Source organism: Saccopteryx leptura, chromosome 6, assembly GCF_036850995.1.
Source record: "Saccopteryx leptura isolate mSacLep1 chromosome 6, mSacLep1_pri_phased_curated, whole genome shotgun sequence".
Lineage (NCBI taxonomy): Eukaryota > Metazoa > Chordata > Mammalia > Chiroptera > Emballonuridae > Saccopteryx > Saccopteryx leptura.
Window position 1 is genome coordinate 12,230,672 of NC_089508.1, and position 20,816 is coordinate 12,251,487.

The 20,816-nt window shown below is 40.9% G+C and overlaps 1 protein-coding gene and 1 non-coding gene across 2 annotated transcripts in view; both read left to right on the top strand.

Annotated features, from left to right (window-relative positions):
- The first annotated feature begins 1,109 nt into the window (after nt 1-1,109).
- The window catches only part of TRIP11 (thyroid hormone receptor interactor 11), an 85,091-nt gene continuing 65,384 nt past the window's right edge, over nt 1,110-20,816 (top strand). The window contains exons 1-3 of the mRNA XM_066344016.1: nt 1,110-1,961; nt 7,301-7,362; nt 12,913-13,023. Coding sequence (XP_066200113.1) covers nt 1,835-1,961; nt 7,301-7,362; nt 12,913-13,023 — 300 coding nt within the window. The 5' untranslated portion in view covers nt 1,110-1,834. The remainder of the gene's footprint in view (nt 1,962-7,300; nt 7,363-12,912; nt 13,024-20,816) is intronic.
- TRNAV-GAC (transfer RNA valine (anticodon GAC)) lies at nt 5,486-5,561 on the top strand. Its single transcript has one exon. It is a non-coding gene; the product is annotated as a tRNA-Val (tRNA).

The window sequence follows — 20,816 nt, forward strand, 5'->3', positions numbered from 1 at the left end:
TGTGTGCCCTGACCGGGGATGGAACCTTGGACATCTATATGCTGGGCTGATGCTCTATCCATTGAGACAACAGGCCAGGGGCACCTCTTCTTTTAAAATTTTTTTTACACTGAGAGACGCCAATCTGTTCTTCCATCCATTTGTGCATTCATTGATTGCTTCTTGTATGTGCCCTGACCAGTATAGAACCCACAACCTTTATTCAGAAGGTGCTCGAGCCAACTGAGCTACCTGGCCAGGGTTGCCTCTTCTGTCATAAGCCCTTCCTTTGTTTCACTGTCTCCGGCTTTAATAAGCACTCTCAAAATCACCTGGTAGTGTATTGTGAAATTGTTCCTACTTGAAGTCAAGAGCACACATTCCAGAAGGTGCTGGGACAGACCCGCCTAGGTCATGGAGACAATAGGAGAGTTTATATTAGAACAAAGTTTGCTGTTCTCTGCTGAGTTATTAGTAAAAAAGGCAGTCTGTGTTTTTAACTTCCTTGGTTAAGCCAGCTTCATGAATAAAGCTCTTTGTATATTAATAAGGTGACCAACATTTTCACAATGAAAAGGACAAAAATAAATTGAAGAAAACAATATTGTAAATAAAAGAAACATTTTATTCATTGCAACAATAATACACTATAATACGATAAATGCATAATAAAAACATTTATAATATTTTATATTGTAATTATGCTTACATGCCTATTAGTTTTTAATATTAATTTTAAGAAAAAAGTACTCATTTAGATACAAATACATCACATCACACGCAATGGATCGACTCTGCATCGATCAAATATACGGACATTTACAGATTAGTCTTCCAATATCAAAAAGGAGGACATGTAGGAGGATACTTTTCCAGGGAGGACGGAACTTACAAAAGAGGGGCTGTCCTCCCTAAAGGAGGACGATTGGTCACCTTAATATTAAGGAAGTCAGGGTTTCACCCTTGAGCTAGAAAGCCACCAGAGAAAATTTCTGCGATGAAAGGCAATCCACATGTGTGTTTCCCGCCTGGACGCCGGAATTTGTAGTCTATTCTTTCTGTGTATCCTCGGCTCCTACTGTAGGGCCGGGCAAAGGGCGCAGCAGTGCTGAGACGGTCCAATGGTCCACACGGTAACCTGTGACAAGTTGTGTAAAGCCGCTTCCAGAATTAAAACACTCAGGTTTCACCAACACAGTGAGGCCACGGGGTTCCCAAGCCATGTCGGTTTCGAGGCTCGGCTCGGCCTGAAACCCAACCGCCACCCGCCGACAGCGCCGCGTCGCCGTGGGGCCCAGCAGCCAAGGCCCACGGGGGACGTGGAGGTGTTTCTCACCCTTAGCAGCAGGTATCGGCCCTAACAGCACTCAGTCCTCCACGATCCCACGATCCCTTGCGCCAAGGACACGTCCGTCGGCTCCGCAGAGCCCTTCTACCCCGCCGCGGTTCCTCTCTATGATCCGTTGCCGCGTTGCGAGTGGATGTCATGGCGGCCGGCGTCGAGTTGGCAGGAGTTGCCCACAGAACTGGGGGAAGTCACTAAAGCAGAGGAAGAAGTGGCCCAACCTGGACGGTGGGAAGTCGTGAGAATGAGCGGAGGCCCCGCGGGGCTGACTGTGTGACAGGAGGCGGGCCGCCGCTAAAGCCCCAGGCCAGGCCTCCGTGTTTCTGTGCAGACCCGGACTTCGGTGGGAGCCCCCCAAGTCGGCGTTGCCTAGGAACCCCTCATTGTGTTATCGAATCCTGAGTGTTTAGATTTTGGAGCGAAGGCAGCGGTTCGAGGACAGTTGGGATCGTCCGACGGTGCTGGACGCTTTTCTCGGGGCGGACCAGGTTGTTCTCTTAACCCGCAGCGATGTCGTCCTGGCTTGGGGGCCTCGGCTCCGGTTTGGGTCAAGTCGGGGGCAGCCTGGCTTCCCTCACTGACCATATTTCAAACTTGACAAAGGATATGCTGATGGAGGGCACGGAGGAAGTGGAAGGTAACAGCTGGAGCGATGGGGGTGGGCTTTCCTGGGACCCTGGGAGCGTCCGTTTGGTCCCCACTTCCATCCGTCAGGGACGTGGATGGGTCGCGGAGGAGTGTCACTCCGCCCTTTTTTCTGACACTTACTCTTTTGACTCTTAAGCGATTTTCTCCGATGGAAGACCACTGGCGTCCGGGGGAAAGAGTTCTGGTTCTCCTCCCTTTTACATACTTTGTGCATCTCCGATCGGAGTGAAACTGCTCCTACGTTGACTAGTTTGTTTGGTTCCTCCACGCCCACCGTTTACTTCGTCCTTAACTTGGAGGCGGAACTGATTTCGATAGTCTTCCTTTACACTGACAGTTAAAAAAAAAAAAAGATTTGTCTATGACACATAGTCACTTGCCCCCTTTGATTTATGTAGCAATTGCAGTAATTCATAGTATTAAGTATCGCAGGGGTCCCCAAACTTTTTACACAGGGGGCCAGTTCACTGTCCCTCAGACTGTTGGAGGGCCGTACTATAAAAAAAACTATGAACAAATCCCTATGCACACTGCACATATCTTATTTTAAAGTAAAAAAAACAAAACGGGAACAAATACAATATTTAAAATAAAGAACAAGTAAATTTTTTAAAATAAATTTTTATTAATGTTAATGGGATGACATTAATAATTCAGGGTATATATATTCAAAGAAAACATGTCTAGGTTATCTTGTCATTAAATTATGTTGCATACCCCTCACCCAGAGTCATATTGTCCTCCATCACCCTCTATCTAGTTTTCTCTGTGCCCCTCTCCCTCCCCCTAACTCTCTCCCTCCCTCCCTCCTGCGTCCTCCCTCCCCCCACCCCTGGTAACCACCGCTCTCTTGTCCATGTCTCTTAGTCTCGTTTTTAAGAACAAGTAAATTTAAATCAACAAACTGACCAGTATTTCAATGGGAACTATGCTCCTCTCACTGACCACCAATGAAAGAGGTGCCCCTTCCAGAAGTGCAGGGGGCCGCATGCCGGGCCGTAGTTTGGGGACCCCTGAAGTATCGCTTTCCCTGTCTGACTCGAGTATATTGCTAGTGAAACAGCTGTTTTTTTCTATCAGTTATTTTATAATTCTGCTTATTCAGGTGACATAGTGTCCCAACTGAAATTGTGTTTTTTCTACCTAATTGCCTACTGCCCCAATAGAACAAGAGACATACTCGATTCTTGGGGTACCCTTAGCAACCGTCACTAGTTTTTGAAACCCTCCTTTTGTTTTACTAATGAATAGTGACTAAGTTACATGGTAATTAATGATTAAATTAATTACTATTTTGATTTCTTGCGATTTCTTTCAGCAAGTGGTATTTAGATCAAAAGAGTTCTTTAATCTCAGTCTAGGTCTGCCTCTAGTGAAGTGATGGGCTGGTCTTTTGGATGAGAGCTGTCCCTTTGATAGTTTTATTTTTTATATATTAATAAATTAGTATTCTGGTTTAATTTTTTAAATCCTGATTGAACTGAACCTTCATGTTTATTTGGCTGAAGTGAAGTTAGTTTGATAAAAAGGATAGTATTTATATTTAGCATTTCTGTGCGGTCTATTTGGTGGGGGGGAATTGGGGAGCTGCCTAAATCCATTTTACTGCTTGGGGTACCCCTTGGGTGGGAGGTTGGGAATGGGAATGAAAGGGGTCCGTCCTGGGTTTGGGAAGGAAAGGGTCATGTGAGGTTGAGGACATTCAGAAGCAGAGAAGGGCTGGGTAACATGGAAAGTGATTAATCTCTACTTGTAACCTACATGGGGGAAAAGAGTTGGCAATCCCTTTGGCCCTAAACCAGAAAATATGCATCCCTCCAACCTGGATGTCCTGCAGGCTTAAGGTGGAAATCATATTGTTCTTCCCACCAAATATGTCCCTGTATTCGCAGTCTTATGCTGTCACCATCTCCCCAGTCTCCTAAAGAAGAAATCTTTGTCTTCCTCGCTTAGCCTCTTTTTCATCTCCTCCTTCCAACTGGTCACCAAATGTTGTTCGTCCTGTGCCAGAATTGTTTCTTGTGTTTGCCCTTTCCTTCTTACTCCTGTCTTTAGTTCCTACCCCCATTTTCTTTCCCATGCACTGTTTCCCATTCGCATCTGTCATCCATATCTCCCTACTCCACTCCATTTTCTGTTGTGTTGCCAGTTACTATTCTGAAAACATAAGTGCTGTAAAAATCTCTTGACCCTGTTACTTAAGGGATGAAATTGAAATCTCTTAGTTTTGGGAGACCAGAAACCTGTCCTGTCTGGGTTCAACCTACCTTTTCCAGGCTCTTGTTCCCTCCCCTTCTCTCTCAGGTGCCAAACATAAGCACATTCACATACAGTTGCACCCAGACCTTATGGCCCATGGAACTTTGTACCTGCCCAACTTCCAGCCTCTGCATGAGAAGCTCTTCCTTTCCTACTTCCTCCTCTGTCCTCCTTTGCCTAGAAAAGAGTTTTTCCTGTATGACCTTGCTCACATGTCAGGTACTTGGTGAAACCATGCCCACTCTTTGATGGGTTTAATTGATTGCAGGTGATCTGTGTTCTAACACAACTTTGAGGATCTGGCTCTGACAGCACTTCATGTTGAGTTGTAATGTATATCTTTCCTTGATGCCCAGGGTAGGGACTGGGTTCTATTTATCCTTGTATTACCAGTATTTGCCATCTTGTTACATAATAGCTTCTCAGTGAAAATTTTGCTCAGTGATTAAAAATCTGCTAAGTTGCTTAGTGCTTTTGTTTTCCTTTGTATTAAAGTAGGACTTAAGCCTGACCAGGCGGTGGCGCAGTGGATAGAGCGTCAGACTGGGATGCAGAGGATCCAGGTTCAAGACCCTGAGGTTGCCAGCTTGTGTGAGGGCTCATCTGGTTTGAGGAAAAGCCCACCAGCTTGAACCCAAGGTCGCTGGCTCCAGCAAGGGGTTACTTGGTCTGCTGAAGGCCCGCGGTCAAGGCACATATGAGAAAGCAATCAATGAACAACTAAGATGTTGCAACACACAATGAAAAACTAATGATTGATGCTTCTCATCTCTCTCCATTCCTGTCTGTCTGTCCCTGTCTATCCCTCTCTCTGACTCACTCTCTGTCTCTGTAAAAAATAAATAAATAAATAAATAAAAAAAAATAAAAATTAAAAAAAAAAATTAAAGTAGGACTTAACACCTAATTTATAGGTTTTGTAAATCATTTAAAAATAAGGTCAGGGTACAGTTAATTTATTCATGCAACAAGTATTTATTGAGTGTGTATCATGTGTCAGCAGGGAACAAGATAATAGTTCCAAAATAGCACTGTTGTACAGCTTGATAATCATCTATATTGACAATATCAGAAAGTTGCTATTTTACCAAACACTGTACTGATTTATTCAAGGTTAGGACTTGGAATTTTAAGTCAGACATGGGTTGAAACTCTACTTCTATGTATTAAATATTGTGTGATCTTGAGCAAATTATTAAATATTTAACCTTTAAAAGGCTGAGTTTTCTCATCTGTTAAATAGGGACAATCATGGCCCTGGCCGGTTGGCTCAGTGGTAGAGTGTCGGCCTGACGTGCGGAAGTCCCGGGTTCGATTCCCGGCCAGGGCACACAGGAGAAGCGCCCATCTGCTTCTCCACCTCTCCCCCTCTCCTTCCTCTCTGTCTCTCTCTTCCCCTCCCGCAGCCAAGGCTCCATTGGAGCAAAGATGGCCCAGGTGCTGGGGATGGCTCCATGGCCTCTGCCTCAGGTGCTAGAGTGGCTCTGGTCGCAATAGAGCAACCCCGCCCCCCATGGGCAGAGCATCACCCCCTGGTGGGCGTGCCGGGTGGATCCCTGTCAGGCGTATGCGGGAGTCTGTCGGACTGCCTCCCCGTTTCCAGCTTCAGAAAAATAAAAATAAATAAATAAATAAATAAATAAAAATAAATAGGGACAATCATATATCCTGAGGTTAGGAGGATTAAGTGAAATCGTGAGTGTCAAATGCCTAGCACTGTGCCTACCGAATAGTAAGCATTAATAAACCGTAGCTGTTGTTTTGTTTTCCCTCATTGAGGAAGAGTTTTTGGGTCTGTATAATATTCCCCTTTTATTGTTAAAAAGGCCAAGATTATTTGAGGGGAGGGGAAAGACAGAGGTCTGCAGTTTTTAACCCTCTTTAAAATAATCAGTGCTATTATAATTAGATTATAATTTGTTCTCTTCTGAGTAGCAATCACAGTCCTGTCCGAGTTTTTAAGCAAGATGTATAAACAACCAGAGAAGCAACCCCACCTGGTGCATTTCAAACCAAGAATAATGGGTTTGTCACTTTTATTGGATGCCACTTGTATTTTCTTTTGATTTAAACTGTAATCCAGAGAACTTGTTTTTTGTTGTTGTTGTTTTGTTTTTTTGTTTGTTTGTTTTTTTACAAGGACAGAGAGAGAGTCAGAGAGAGGGATAGACAGGAACGGAGAGAGATGAGAAGCATCAATCATCGGTTTTTCCTTACGACACCATAGTTGTTCATTGATTGATTTCTCATATGTGCCTTGACCGCGGGCCTTCAGGAGACCGAGTAACACCTTGCTCGAGCCAGCGACCTTGGGCTCAAGCTGGTGGGCTCTTTGCTCAAACCAGATGAGCCCGCGCTCAAGCTGGCGACCTCGGGGTCTCAAACCTGGGTCCTCCGCATCCCAGTCTGACGCTCTATACACTGCTCCACCGCCTGGTCAGGCCAGAGAACTTGTTTTTATAGTCTTAAGGTGCTAGGAGTAATAATGAAAGTACTATTCCTTAGAAAAAGCCTGACTGTGGATGATATTTCTCTGGAAGCTTCCATGGTGCCCTTTTACCCATGCTGGCTTCTGACTCGTCTTTTACATGAAAATGTAAAAACCAGGCTAAGCTCTTCCCATGTTAAATAAAGTGTGTCTGTTATTTGAAATGAGTGTTCTTTTAGTGTAGTTTCATTCCTTGTTTTAGGTCATTAATCATTTGATAGTACTGGGAGCAGAAGTGAGAATTAAGGCCTCAAACCCCAGTTGCATAAACTTTATCTAAACAGAAAGATTTAATGTAAAATTTAATTTTCCAAGTTTTAATTTAATGAACACACCAGGGGATAAAGGTAGGCATCCTAGGATGTCGATGATAGGCAAAAAGGATGACTTCTATGACGTAAAGAACATTTGTGGCAGTAGGAAGCTGGGATTAAATCAAGTGATATTTATCTTCTGAATATGTTCTCTGACCAGCATACCATTCTGCTTAAAGCTCAGTGAAATATATTTCTCTTAAAATGCCTGTTGATTAGTATATATGGTATTGATCATATATTCAGTATGTGCTGTTTCTTTTGTAGGAGAATTACCTCATTATAGGAGAAAGGAAATTGAAGCCATTCATGCAACCTTAAGATCAGAGGTAAGGAAACTTAAAGAATATTATTGAATTTAGGTTTTTCTTTTTTGAAGCCATGACAGTTATTCATGCTTTATTTCAGTCTTCTCTGTTTAATGCACTGCTTTCCACTTTTCTCTCTTTCTCTTCTATTTTTTAAGCATTATCATCTTCATTTAATTGAAGAATATATTTACATGCTACTGCACTTGACTATTTAATATTCTTATCTTGGCTTATATGTGCTAATATTGGTACAAAAATTGCCAAATGATAAAAGTGGTAGCTGTTTATCACTATCAAGGATTTACTGTGTTCTTTTTTTTTTTTTTTTTTTTCTTTCTTTTTTCATTTTTCTGAAGCTGGAAACAGGGAGAGACAGTCAGACAGACTCCCGCATGCGCCCGACCGGGATCCACCCGGCACGCCCACCAGGGGCGACGCTCTCCCCACCAGGGGGCGATGCTCTGCCCATCCTGGGCGTCGCCATATTGTGACCAGAGCCACTCTAGCGCCTGAGGCAGAGGCCACAGAGCCATCCCCAGCGCCCAGGCCATCTTTGCTCCAATGGAGCCTTGGCTGCGGGAGGGGAAGAGAGAGACAGAGAGGAAAGCGCGGCGGAGGGGTGGAGAAGCAAATGGGCGCTTCTCCTGTGTGCCCTGGCCGGGAATCGAACCCGGGTCCTCCGCACGATTTACTGTGTTCTAACCATATGCAGTACTACATTTATCTAAGTATAATGTGAAGAATGCAATTCTGTTTAATCTAGAGCTTTTTAATCCGCTAAAATTTAAAAAGTGTGATATTTGTATACAAAGAAATTATAGGAATAGCAAGTTAACTTTATAATCTTTTTCACTATTAGTCAGTGCCTTGTGATGACTGGTGTTGGACATCGTACTTAATAGGGATGAGGAAAACTTGGAAAGGGTTCAAAGGAAAGCCATAAAGAACATAAAAGGATTTAAAGGGTGATGTATTGTAAAATCATTGTCAAAAAATATTGTGAGATAAAATCTTTTCCTATTAAATATCTAACTGGATGAGGACACTGTATTTCATATTTGTTCTGAGGAGTGTATTGCTCACTCAGCAGTTCTTGAGTTTGAGAAAATTTGCATGGAATATTGTTATTTAAAGACTTGTCTGAGATTTTGCCTCAACACAGTTTCACTGTAACTGTTAGATTCTAGCGTGCTATTTTCTGTTTCTCAGCATTAATCTTAGTTGTGTAATAATTGTTTAATATTCGCCTCTGTTTTTTTCTTTTTGTTGAAAAATGAAAATTCTGAATTTTCAACTGTGTTCAATGAAAGCAAAAAGACACAATAACACTACAAAGATGAAACTGCCAGATAGCTCTTATCTTTTAAAAACATGATGTAATACTTTGGGCAATGCAGTCAGAAAACTGGTTATTTTACTATTGCAGTAGTCTTTTGGGTGATTCCACCAGTCTTTCAATTTCTTATTATAAGTCTTTTTAGCATAGTCAGGAATAATTGATGAATAATGAGAAAATAATTCTTAGGATGATAAAACAGCAAAATGTTTTTTGTTTTTTTTTGTATTTTTCTGAAGCTGGAAACGGGGAGAGACAGTCAGACAGACTCCCGCATGCGCCTGACCGGGATCCACCCGGCACGCCCACCAGGGGCGACGCTCTGCCGCGACCAGAGCCACTCTAGCGCCTGGGGCAGAGGCCAAGGAGCCATCCCCAGCGCCCGGGCTATCTTTGCTCCAATGGAGCCTTGGCTGCGGGAGGGGAAGAGAGAGACAGAGAGGAAGGAGGGGGGGGTTGGAGAAGCAAATGGGCGCTTCTCCTATGTGCCCTGGCCGGGAATCGAACCCGGGCCCCCCGCACACCAGGCCGACGCTCTACCGCTGAGCCAACCGGCCAGGGCCAGCAAAATGTTTTAAGATACAGAAAACACAAGAGCATTACAATCCCATGATTATTCTTAGACTTATAAAAGGGCCCAATGTATCCTACAGTAGTTGCAAGATAGAATGAATTTTATTCTGTTAAAAAATAGGTGAATTTTTTCTTATTTATTGGAAGACCTTTAAAAAATAGAAAGGTCGGCCCTGGCCGGTTGGCTCAGTGGTAGAGCGTTGGCCTGGCGTGCAGAAGTCCCGGGTTCGATTCCCGGCCAGGGCACACAGGAGAAGCGCCCATCTGCTTCTCCACCCTCCCCCTCTCCTTCCTCTCTGTCTCTCTCTTCCCCTCCCGCAGCGAGGCTCCATTGGAGCAAAGATGGCCAGGGCGCTGGGGATGGCTCCTTGGCCTCTGCCCCAGCGCTAGAGTGGCTCTGGTCGCAACAGCGCGACGCCCCGGAGGGGCAGAGCATCGCCCCCTGGTGGGCGGCCGGGTGGATCCCGGTCGGGCGCATGCGGGAGTCTGTCTGACTGTCTCTCCCTGTTTCCGGCTTCAGAAAAAAAAATACAGGAAAAAAAAAAAATAGAAAGGTCTTCGATTCCCGGCCAGGGCACACAGGAGAAGCACCCATTTGCTTCTCCACCCCTCCGCCGCACCTTCCTCTCTGTCTCTCTCTTCCCCTCCCGCAGCCAAGGCTCCATTGGAGCAAAGATGGCCCGGGCGCTGGGGATGGCTTTGTGGCCTCTGCCTCAGGCGCTAGAGTGGCTTTGGTCGCAACATGGCAACGCCCAGGATGGGCAGAGCGTCGCCCCATGGTGGGCGTGCCGGGTGGATCCCGGTCGGGCGCACGCGGGAGTCTGTCTGACTGTCTCTCCCTGTTTCCAGCTTCAGAAAAAAAAAAAACGCAAAAAAAAAAAAAAAATAGAAAGGTCATGAATATCAATTTTTTTAGATAAGACTACTCATCAAAGAAACTCATAAGCTAAAACTGGTTCCAGTAGCCCTTGATGGTACAGCAAGGGTTAAGCAGGATGGAATAGTTCAAGGATATGAGTATCTCATGGATTTCATTGCAGAAATTGTACCCAGAGTTTACAAAAGGGTCTGCAGCCAAACTGGAGGCTCTCAGGAGTCTCTCCTTCTCATTATTGCTTCTCTCTGTTTTTCTTTGCGTGTGTTTATTCTTTTCTCCTTTCAGACCATCCCTCTCTGCTTTATATTCCACATAATAGAAAATGGCCCATGATAACTCCTGGTGTGTTATGGGTCAGCCACATGAAAAGAATCTTCTTTCATGTGCTTTATCAACCTTTCTGACTCACATGACTACGGAGATGAGGGGAAACAACCAATTAGGTATTGGCCAAATTGAAAGTTTTCAAGTTCTAGTTATTAATCAGAGTTAAATAAATAGCCTTTTATTTTGCGTGAAAGTCTAGAGTGGATTTTTATGACTAGGTTTGACTTCATAATATTGCATTGCTTCCGTTATGCATGGTGTTTTTCATGTTAACAGAAAATCATGTAAAAGTAGCCAATAGAATAGAAAGTTATTAGTTATGTGAACATTGGTCTTGTTTCTTAGTAATATTTCTTTGACCCTGGTCAGTGGCTCAGTGGACATCCCAGGTTTGATTTCCGGTCAGGGACTTGGGAGAAATGACCATCTGCTTCTCCCTCCCTCTCCCACTTCTCTCCCTCATACTTTCCCACAGCCAGTGGCTTGATTGGTTCATGCCTGGCCCCGGGCACTGTGACTGAGAGTAGCTCCGTTGGAGCATATCAGCTTCAGGTGCTAAAAATACATAGCTCAGTAGTGCTTGAACATCAGCCCCAGATGGAATTGGCAGGTGGATCCCAGTAGGGACGCATGTGGGAGTCTGCCTCACTATCTCCCCTCCTCTCACCTAAGAAAAAATATACACGCACATGCACATGCACACACACACATGTGTATATGTATATATACATACACGTATACATATACAAGGTAATTAAGCTCTGTGTTAGATTTCTGGAGATAGACTCTTGAAATAGGTGTGTATGTTCTAATTTTTTCATTAATTTTTTTCATAAATGTCAACATCTTAAAACAGGATTGTGATATCTAGATTTGTTGAATTATACTTAAAATATTTTGTGTACTGTATTTCCCCATGTATAAGATGCTCCCATGTATAAGACACACCTTAATTTGGGGGCCAAAATTTGAAAAAGAAATGTATTACATAAAGTTATGGAACTCGTTTTATTCATCATAAAATTCACACAACTCCTCATCACTGTCAAAACTCCCATCCATTAGCTGGTCCTCATCTGTGTCTGATGATGAATCACTGTCTTCATATATTGCCTTGTCCTCAGTTCCATCTATGGTAGTCAGCCTGTCCCTACCGCCCACTAGTGGGCGTTCCAGCTTTCATGGTGGGTGGTAGCAGAGCAACCAAAGTATAAATAAAAAGATAGATTTAACTATAGTAAGTTGTTTTATAAAGATTTATTCTGCCAAACTTAGCAAAAATCTGACATAAAGTACTTGGTAAGTAATTATTATTATATACTTTAACTTGCTGTAACTCTGGTTTATAAATTTTATAAAGTAAAGTTACTTTCCTACTTTATAAATCACCATTACTGTGGAACCGGTGAGCGGTTAGAAAATTTTACTACTAACAGAGATACAAAAGTGGGCGGTAGGTATAAAAAGGTTGACTACCCCTGATCTATGGCATTTGAAATGACACAACCACTGTATAAGATGCACCCAGTTTTTAGATCCCAAATTTTTCGGAAAGGGTGCTATACATGGGGAAATACGGTACTTCTAAATGTAGTTTTTCAAACAAAGTTGTTTTCATATTGGAATTTTCAGAGGTGCCTCAGGAGCCTCTGGGGTTCAGGCCGAGAAGTGATGTAAGGCTTTGGCCTCTACTTTAGCCAGAACTCTTCTTAAAAAAGATTCCTTTTTTTGCCTGACCAAGCAGTGTCGCAGTGGATAGAGCGTCGGACTGGGATGTAGAAGGACCCAGGTTCGAGACCCCAAGGTCGCCAGCTTGAGTGCGGGCTCTTCTGGCTTGAGCAAAGCTCACCAGCTTGGACCCAAGGTCGCTGGCTCCAGCAAGGGGTTCCTCGGTCTGCTGAAGGCCCCCGGTCAAGGCACATATGAGAAAGCAATCAATGAACAACTAAGGATTCCCAACGAAAAACTGATGATTGATGCTTCTCATCTCTCTCCTTTCCTGTCTGTCTGTCCCTATCTATCCCTCTCTCTGACTCTCTCTCTCTCTGTTCCTGTAAAAAAAATAAAAAAGATTCCTTTTAAAAAGTTGTACTGTTAGGGGAGAAAGCAAAAGTTTAAACGTGTAGTCTAGTTCGTTCATGTACCAGATGTTGGCTGCCTGCTATGTGCTAGACTTTGGTTATACAAAGATGGGGGGGTAGACGTTGGTCGGCGGCTTTTTCTTAGCAGAAAATCAAAGTGACCAAGATTTTTTTAGCTTTGGTTCAGAATTATGTATAATCTCTATAAACATGGTTATTGCACAAGGAACTTTAAAAGTGTGTTTTAAAAAGTGTGTTTAAAGGGCAGAATTTTTGTATGAAGCAATGTTTTTTATAATGCTGTGCATATAACTGTTACAAACGTGTTTTACATTTTAGTCTTTTTATTGCAAATACTTTTTCTTTGCTTCTAGAATGAACGACTTAAGAAACTTTGTACTGATTTAGAAGAGAAGCACGAAGCTTCAGAGCTTCAAATAAAGCATCAATCTACAAGTTATCGAAATCAACTACAGCAGAAAGAGGTAAAGGGCATTATAATTGCTTCACACTTATTTTACTGTAAGGTATTTAGAAATATTTTAAGAATTATATAAATCAAGCTATAGTTAGATAAAAAATAGTGAGAGGGTGTTGAAGTTAATAATTACCAATTCAGTTTGATATCACTAATTTAATAAGAATGCTGTAACTTTTCTATTATGTTTATATTACACAAACTAACCTTTGTGGAGTTTAATTTCTGCTTTCCAAAAGAAGAGTCCTTGTATAAGACATTTTTAGACATTTGTTGCTTATAATTCCTCATTCTATTAAACCTAATTTCTCATCTGTTAATCCAAAATTGTTTGAAATCAGTGTGATCATTGCTGATTTTAATTGCAAGTGATATATGCTATATTTGCATTTACCTGATTTTCCATGGAAAAATATTAAGTATTTTAGTTGACTATACTGTTCTATAAATTTTTTCCCCTTTAGCTTGATAGAAAGTTATTTTTGGAATTGTTTTCTTTCTTTACAATGCTGGTAATAGATATACAATATAATCAATGCTATCATAAATCCTTAAAAGATATACTATGTCTCTGTGTTTCCTTTCTTAAAAATAATTGTATTTAGAAAATTAAATTTAATGGGGTGACATTGATCAATAAGAGTACATAGGTCATTTTTAAATGATTAAATCCTGTATTAAGGGTCTTTTTTAAAAAACAATTTCCATTGATTTAGGAAAGAAGTGGAGGAAGAGAGGGAGGGGGGAGGAAGAGAGAGAAAAAGAGAAGCATCAACGTGTTGCTCCACTTAGTTGTTTCATTTTTAGTTATGCACTTATTGATTGCTTCTCCTACATGCCCTGACTGGGGATTGAACCTGTGACCTCGGTGCTCCAGGACAGTTCTCTATCCACCGAGCCACCAGGCCAGGGCCTCCGTATTTCATTCTGTTGTTGAATTCTCTTTAGTGTTCGGTGCATAATTAGAATTCAGTAAGCACTTCTATTGAATTGAACCATTTCTTATTTCATTTAAATGCTCTTCATTTTGTTGATTAAATGTTCATTTTTACCATAAACTCATATTTGGGTTTATAAAATTTAGATGCATTCATTTTGAATTTCTTTAGTGACATGTTAAGATAAAAAGTTAAGGCAAACCACATTAAAAATAAATATAAGCATTTAAAAAAGAGCTTAATTTCCAATCTGGCAGTAATATATATTTTTTTCTTTTTCAATTACAGTTTATATTCAGTATTATTTTGCATTAATTTCAGGTGTACAGAATAATGGTTAGACAATCATATACTTTAAAAAACATTCCCCCTGATATTTCTGGTACCTACCTGGCACCATACATACTTATCATAGTATAAGGTCTACTGGAAAGTTCTGTCCGTTTTTGGAATAAAACAAAATACAAATTTTTCTTACCATCAATAAACTTTATTAAATAATATAATTGCCATTATTATTAATGATTTCTTGCTAACGTGAGGGCAATTTGTATATCCTATTTTTGAAAAATGTTTTATCTTTTGATGCGAAAAATTGAACCAGTGCTTGTTTAATATCTTCTTCATTTTTGAATTTTTTGCCCTTCAAAAAATTTTGTAAGGATAAAAACAAGTGATAGTTGGAGGGTGCTAAGTCCGAGGATATGGTGTATGCGACAGACATGCTTCTGTAGCATTTCTTCCTTGTTGAAATTCGTAAAAATTACAGTGGCGTAAATGAACTTTATCAGTAGCCATGGGTACACTATCGCTTCACACATAAGACTAATGTGAATCAACTTTTTTTTAGTTCATTTGCTACATCAGTATGTATACATTAAGTGATAAAAATAGAGAGGCATATATGCGCCAAATAAACGTGCTTATGTGTAGAAACTTGTTGTGATAGAAACGGACAGAACTTTCCGGTACACCTTATTTTTTTTTATTATTGATTTTAAATTATTGTGTTTACATAGATTCTGGTGTCGCCCTGAATGCATCCTCCCTCCCCTGTATTCCCCTCAACATCTCCCTTCCCCCCCTCCCAATAGCACCCTCCCCCCTTCCCTTCAGGTTTATCCCATCCTATCATCCCCTTTCCCTCTGTCCTCTTTTCCTCCGGTCCCTTTGATCCCTCCTCTGTCTCAATTCCGTTCCTCAGTTCACATTGGATTCCTCAAATGAGTGAGGTTATATGATATTTTTCTCTTTCTGCCTGGCTTATTTCACTTAACATAATAGTTTCCAAGTCCATCCATGTTGTCGCAAAAGGTAAGATTTCCTTTTTCATGGCCCCATAGAATTCCATTATATATATGTACCACAGCTTTTTAATCCACTCATCCACTGATGGACACTTGGGCTGTTTCCAGATCTTCGCTATTGTGAACAATGCTGCCATAAACATGGGAGTGCATTTCTCCATTTGAAACAGTGCTATGGTGTTCTTGGGGTATATTTCTAAAAGTGGGATAGCTGGGTCAAAAGGCAGTTCCATTTCTAATTTTTTGAGGAATCTCCATACTGTTTTCCACAGTGGCTACACCAGTCTGCATTCCCACCAGCACTGCAGGACGGTTCCCTTTTCTCCACATCCTGGCCAGCACTTATTCTGTGTTGTGTTGTTGATGAGCGCCATTCTTACTGGTGTGAAGTGATATCTCATTGTGCTTTTAATTTGCATTTCTCTAATAATTAGTGATGTTGAGCATTTTTTCATCTGCCTATTGGCCATCTGTATCTCCTCTTTGGAGAAGTGTCTATTCATTTCTTTTGCCCATTTTTGATTGGATTCTTTATCTTCCTGGTGTTGAGTTTTACAAGTTCTTTATAAATTTTGGTTATTAACCCCTTATCAAACATATTGTCGAATATGTTCTCCCATTGTGTAGTTTGTCTTTTTTATTCTGTTCATATTGTCTTTAGCTGTGCAAAAGCTTTTTAGTTTGATACAGTCCCATTTGTTTATACTGTCTTTTATTTCACTTGCCCATGGAGATAAATCAGCAAATATATTGCTGCGAGAGATGTCAAAGAGGTTACTGCCTATGTTTTCTTCTAAGATGCTTATGGTTTCACGGCTTACATTTAAGTCTTTTATCCATTTTGAGTTTATTTTTCTGAATGGTGTAAGTTGGTGGTCTAGTTTCATTTTTTTGCAGGTAACTGTCCAATTTTCCCAACACCATTTGTTGAAGAGGTCGTCTACTCCATTATATACTCTTACCTCCTTTGTCAAATATCAGTTGTCTGTAAAGATGTGGGTTTATTTCTGGGTTCTCTGTTCTGTTCCATTGATCTATATGCCTGTTCTTATGCCAGTACCAAGCTGTTTTGAGTACAATGGCCTTGTAGTATAACTTGATATCAGGAAGTGTGATACCTCCCACTTTATTCTTCCTTTTCAAGATTGCTGAGGTTATTCGTGTTCTCTTTTGGTTCCATATAAATTTTTGGAATATGTGATCTATATCTTTGAAGTATGTCATTGGTATTTTAATTATTATTGCATTGAATTTATAAATTGCTTTGGGTAATATAGACATTTTAATAACGTTTATTCTTCCTATTCATGAACACGGTATATGCTTCCACTTGTTTGTATCTTCCTTGATTTCTTTTATCAATGTTTTATAATTTTCCAAGTACAAGTTTTTAATCTCCTTGGTTAAATTTACTCCTAGGTACTTTATTTTTTTGGTTGTAATAGAAAAGGGGATTGCTTCCTTAATTTCACTTTCTGACAGTTTATTGTTGGTGTATAAAAATGCCTCTGATTTGTGAGTATTAATTTTATATCCTGCCACCTTGCTGAATTCATTTATCAGGTCCAGTAGTTTTTTGACTGAGACTTTAGGGGTTTCTATATACAATATCATATCACCTGCAAATAATGATAGTTTTACTTCTTCTTTTCCAGTTTAGATGCCTTTTATTTCTTCTTCTTGTCTGATTGCTGTGGCTAGGACTTCCAGAACTATGTTGAATAAGAGTGGTGAAAGGGGGCTCCCCTGCCTTGTTCCTGATCTTAAGGGGATTGCTTTAAATTTCTGCCCATTGAATATAATGTTGGCTCTGTATTTGTCATAGATTGCCTTTACCATGTTGAGGTGTGTTCCCTGTATTCCCACTTTGCTGAGAGTTTTGGTCATAAATGGGTGCTGGATTTTATTAAATGCTTTTTCTGCATTTATTGAAATTATCATGTGGTTTTTCTCCTTTCTTTTGTTTATGTGATGAATCACATTGATTGATTTGAGAATATTGTACCGGCTTTGTCTCCCCAGAATAAATCCCACTTGATCATAGTCTATGATTTTTTTCATATATTGCTGGATCCAGCTTGTTAATATTTTGTTGAGGATTTTAGCATCTAAATTCCTCAGGGATATTAGCCTATAATTTTCTTTCTTTGTGTTGTCTTTCCTGGTTTTGGAATCAGAATTATGCTCGCCACATAAAAGAAGCTTGGAACTCTTCCTTCCTCTTGAATTTTTTTAAATAGCTTGAGAAGGATAGGAGTTAGTTCTTTTTTGAGTATTTGGTAGAATTCACTTGTGAAGCCATCTAGCCCAGGGCTTTTGTTTATTGAAAGTTTTTTTGATAACTGTTTCAATCTCATTTGTTGTAATAGGTCTGTTTAGGTTTTCTGATTCTTCCAGATTGATTTTTAAAAGATTAATGTGTTTCAAGGAATTTTTCCATTTCATCTAGGTTGTACATTTTTTGGCATACAGTTCTTCATAGTATTTTCTTAGAATCCTTTGTATTTCTGTTGTGTCAGTTGTTATTTCTCCATTCTCATTTCTAATTTTATTTATTTGAGTCCTCTCTCTTCTTTTCTTGGTGAGTCTAGTTAAAGGTTCATCGATCTTGTTTACCTTTTCAAAGAACCACTCCTGGTTTCATTGATCCCCTGTATAGTTTCTTTAGCCTCTATATCATTTATTTCCACTCTGGTCTTTATTATTTCCTTCCTTCTACTACCTCTGGGCTTTACTTGCTATTCTTTTTTTAGTTCTTTTAGATGCAGGGTTAAGTTGTTTATTTGAGCTTTTTCTAGCTTCTTAAGGTATGGCTGTAGTGCTATGAACTTCCCTCTCAGTACTGCTTTTGCTATGTCCCATAAATATTGAGTTGTTATATGCTCATTATCATTCGCTTCTAGGAATTTTTTTATTTTCTTTGATCTCATTGTTAACCCATTTGTTATTTAATAACATGCTATTTAGTTTCCAAGTGTTTGAGTATTTTTCAGTTTTTCTGTTGTGGTTGATTTTTATTTTCATGCCATGTGATCAGAGGAAATGCTTGATATGATTTAAATCTTCTTAAATTTGTTGAGACCGCTTTTGTGCCCTAACATGTTTTCTATCCTAGAAAATGTACCATGAGCTTTGAAAAAGAATGTATATTCTGTTGTTTTAGGGTGAAAGGTTCTGAAGATATCTATTAAATCCAGTTGATCTAGTGTGTCTTTTAAATCTGCTGTTTCTTTGTTAATTTTCTTTCTTAAGGATCTATCTAGTGATGTTAATGGGGTATTGAAATCCCCTGCTATTATTGTATTGCTGTTGATCTCACCTTTTATATCCATCAAAGTCTGCTTTATGTATTTAGGTGCTCCTCTATTAGGTGCATAGATATTTATAATGGTTATAGCTTCCGGTTGGATTGCTCCCTTTATCATTATGTAGTGACCTTCTTTATCTCTTACTATAGCCTTTGTTTTAAAGTCCATTTTGTCTGATACAAGTATTGCTACCCCAGCTTTTTTTTTCATTTGATTTGCATGAAATATTTTTTTCCATTCTTTTACCTTCAGTCTATGTGCATCTTTTGTTTTGAGGTGTGTCTCTTGTAGACAGCATATGTATGGGTCCTGTTTTCTTATCCACGGAGCTACCCTATGTCTTTTGATTGGATCATTTAATCCACTTACATTTAAGGTTATTATTATATGTAGTTGTTTATTGCCATTTTATTCTTTAAAAGGTGTATTCCTCTTTTGCTATATTCTTTTTCTCCTTTGGTCTGTTTACAACAGGCCCCTTAACATTTCTTGCAGCATTGATTTAGTTGTAATGAATTCCTTGAGTTTGTTTGTTTTGTTTTTTTGGGTTTTTTTTGTCTAGGAAGCTTTTTATTTCTCCTTGAATTTTAAACGATAGCCTTGCTGGATAAAGTAGTCTTGGTTGTAGGCTCTTGTTCTGCATTACTTTGAATATTTCTTGCCATTCCCTTCTGGCCTCAGTGTTTCTGTTGAGAAGTCGGATGTCAGCCTTATGGGGGCTCCTTTGTAGGTGATAGCCTTTTTTGCTCTAGCAGCTTTTAATATTTTCTCTTTATCTCTTAGCTTTGGTATTTTTTTTTTCTTCATTTTTCTGAAGCTGGAAACGGGGAAAGACAGTCCGACAGACTCCCACATGCGGCCGACCGGGATCCACCCGGCATGCCCACCAGGGGGCGACGCTTTGCTCACCAGGGGGCGATGCTCTGTCCCTCCGGGGCGTCGCTCTGTCGCGACCAGAGCCACTCTAGCGCCTGGGGCAGAGGCCAAGGAGCCATCCCCAGCGCCCGGGCCATCCTTGCTCCAGTGGAGCCTCGCTGCAGGAGGGGAAGAGAGACAGAGAGGAAGGAGAGGGGGAGGGGTGGAGAAGCAGATGGGTGCTTCTCCTGTGTGCCCTGGCCGGGAATCGAACCCAGGACTCCCAGCTTTGGTATTTTAATTATGATGTGTCTTGGTGTGGATTTCTTTGGGTTTCTTTTTAATGGAATTCTCTGTGCTTCTTGAATTTATGTGACTTTTACCTGCATCAGTTTAGGGAAGTTTTCAGCTATGATTTGATTGAACAAGGTCTCTATCCCTTGTTCTTTCTCTTCTTCTTCAGAAACCCCTATGATGCAGATGTTATTTCTCTTCATGTTGTCACAGAGCCCTCTTAGAGTTTCCTCAGACTTTTTGAGTGTCTTTTCTTTTTGCTGCTTTGCTTCTGTGCCTTTGTTTATCTTGTCCTCTAACTTGTTGATTCAATCCTCAGCTTCATCCATCCTGGTTTTAATTCCTTCCATTGTGATCTTCATTTCTGATACTGTATTTGTAATTTCTGACTGATTCTTTTTTTATTATTTCAGTGTCTTTTTTTATACTTGCTATTTCTTTATTTAGGTGTTTGTTATGTCCATCTATTGTTATTCTAAGATCTTTGAGCTTCCTAACATTATTTTAAACTCTGCATCCAGTAATTTGGTTATATCTGACTCATTCAAGTCCTTTTCTGGGGATTTCTCTTGATTCATTTGGGTTGCATTTCTCTGCCTTCCCATTTTGTCTGTGTATGAGAAGGGTGTGGCCACTGGAGTCCAATGTGTGTGCCCCCTGTGTTCTCTATGTGTGGTCCGTCTGCAGGTCCACCACCCCCTCTGTTGTTGCCTCTGGCATTTGGGTTTGGGTGTTGTCAGGGCCAGACCACTGCGGCAGTTGCTGTGGTTTCCGCCTCTCCTCCATGGGAGGGAATGTGTTCACATGCCTGGGTCTACAAGCCTCCACCTGCCTCGGCCTTCGCCCATCCCCCACGGGTGGGTCCGCACGCCTTGGCACCACGGGCAGGGCTGCACACCTATGCTCAGCCACGGGTCTTCACCTATTCCCTGGCTTTCACCCCTCCCCTATGTGCGGAGCTGCGCTCACAGGTCTGACCATAAGCCCCGGCTCCATGGACCGGGCAGGGCTTCGCGCCCGCACTCAGCCGCAGGTCTCTGCAGTTCCTTGGCTTTCTCCTTCCTTCTGCAGGCAGGATTGCAGGCAGGACCTCTCTTG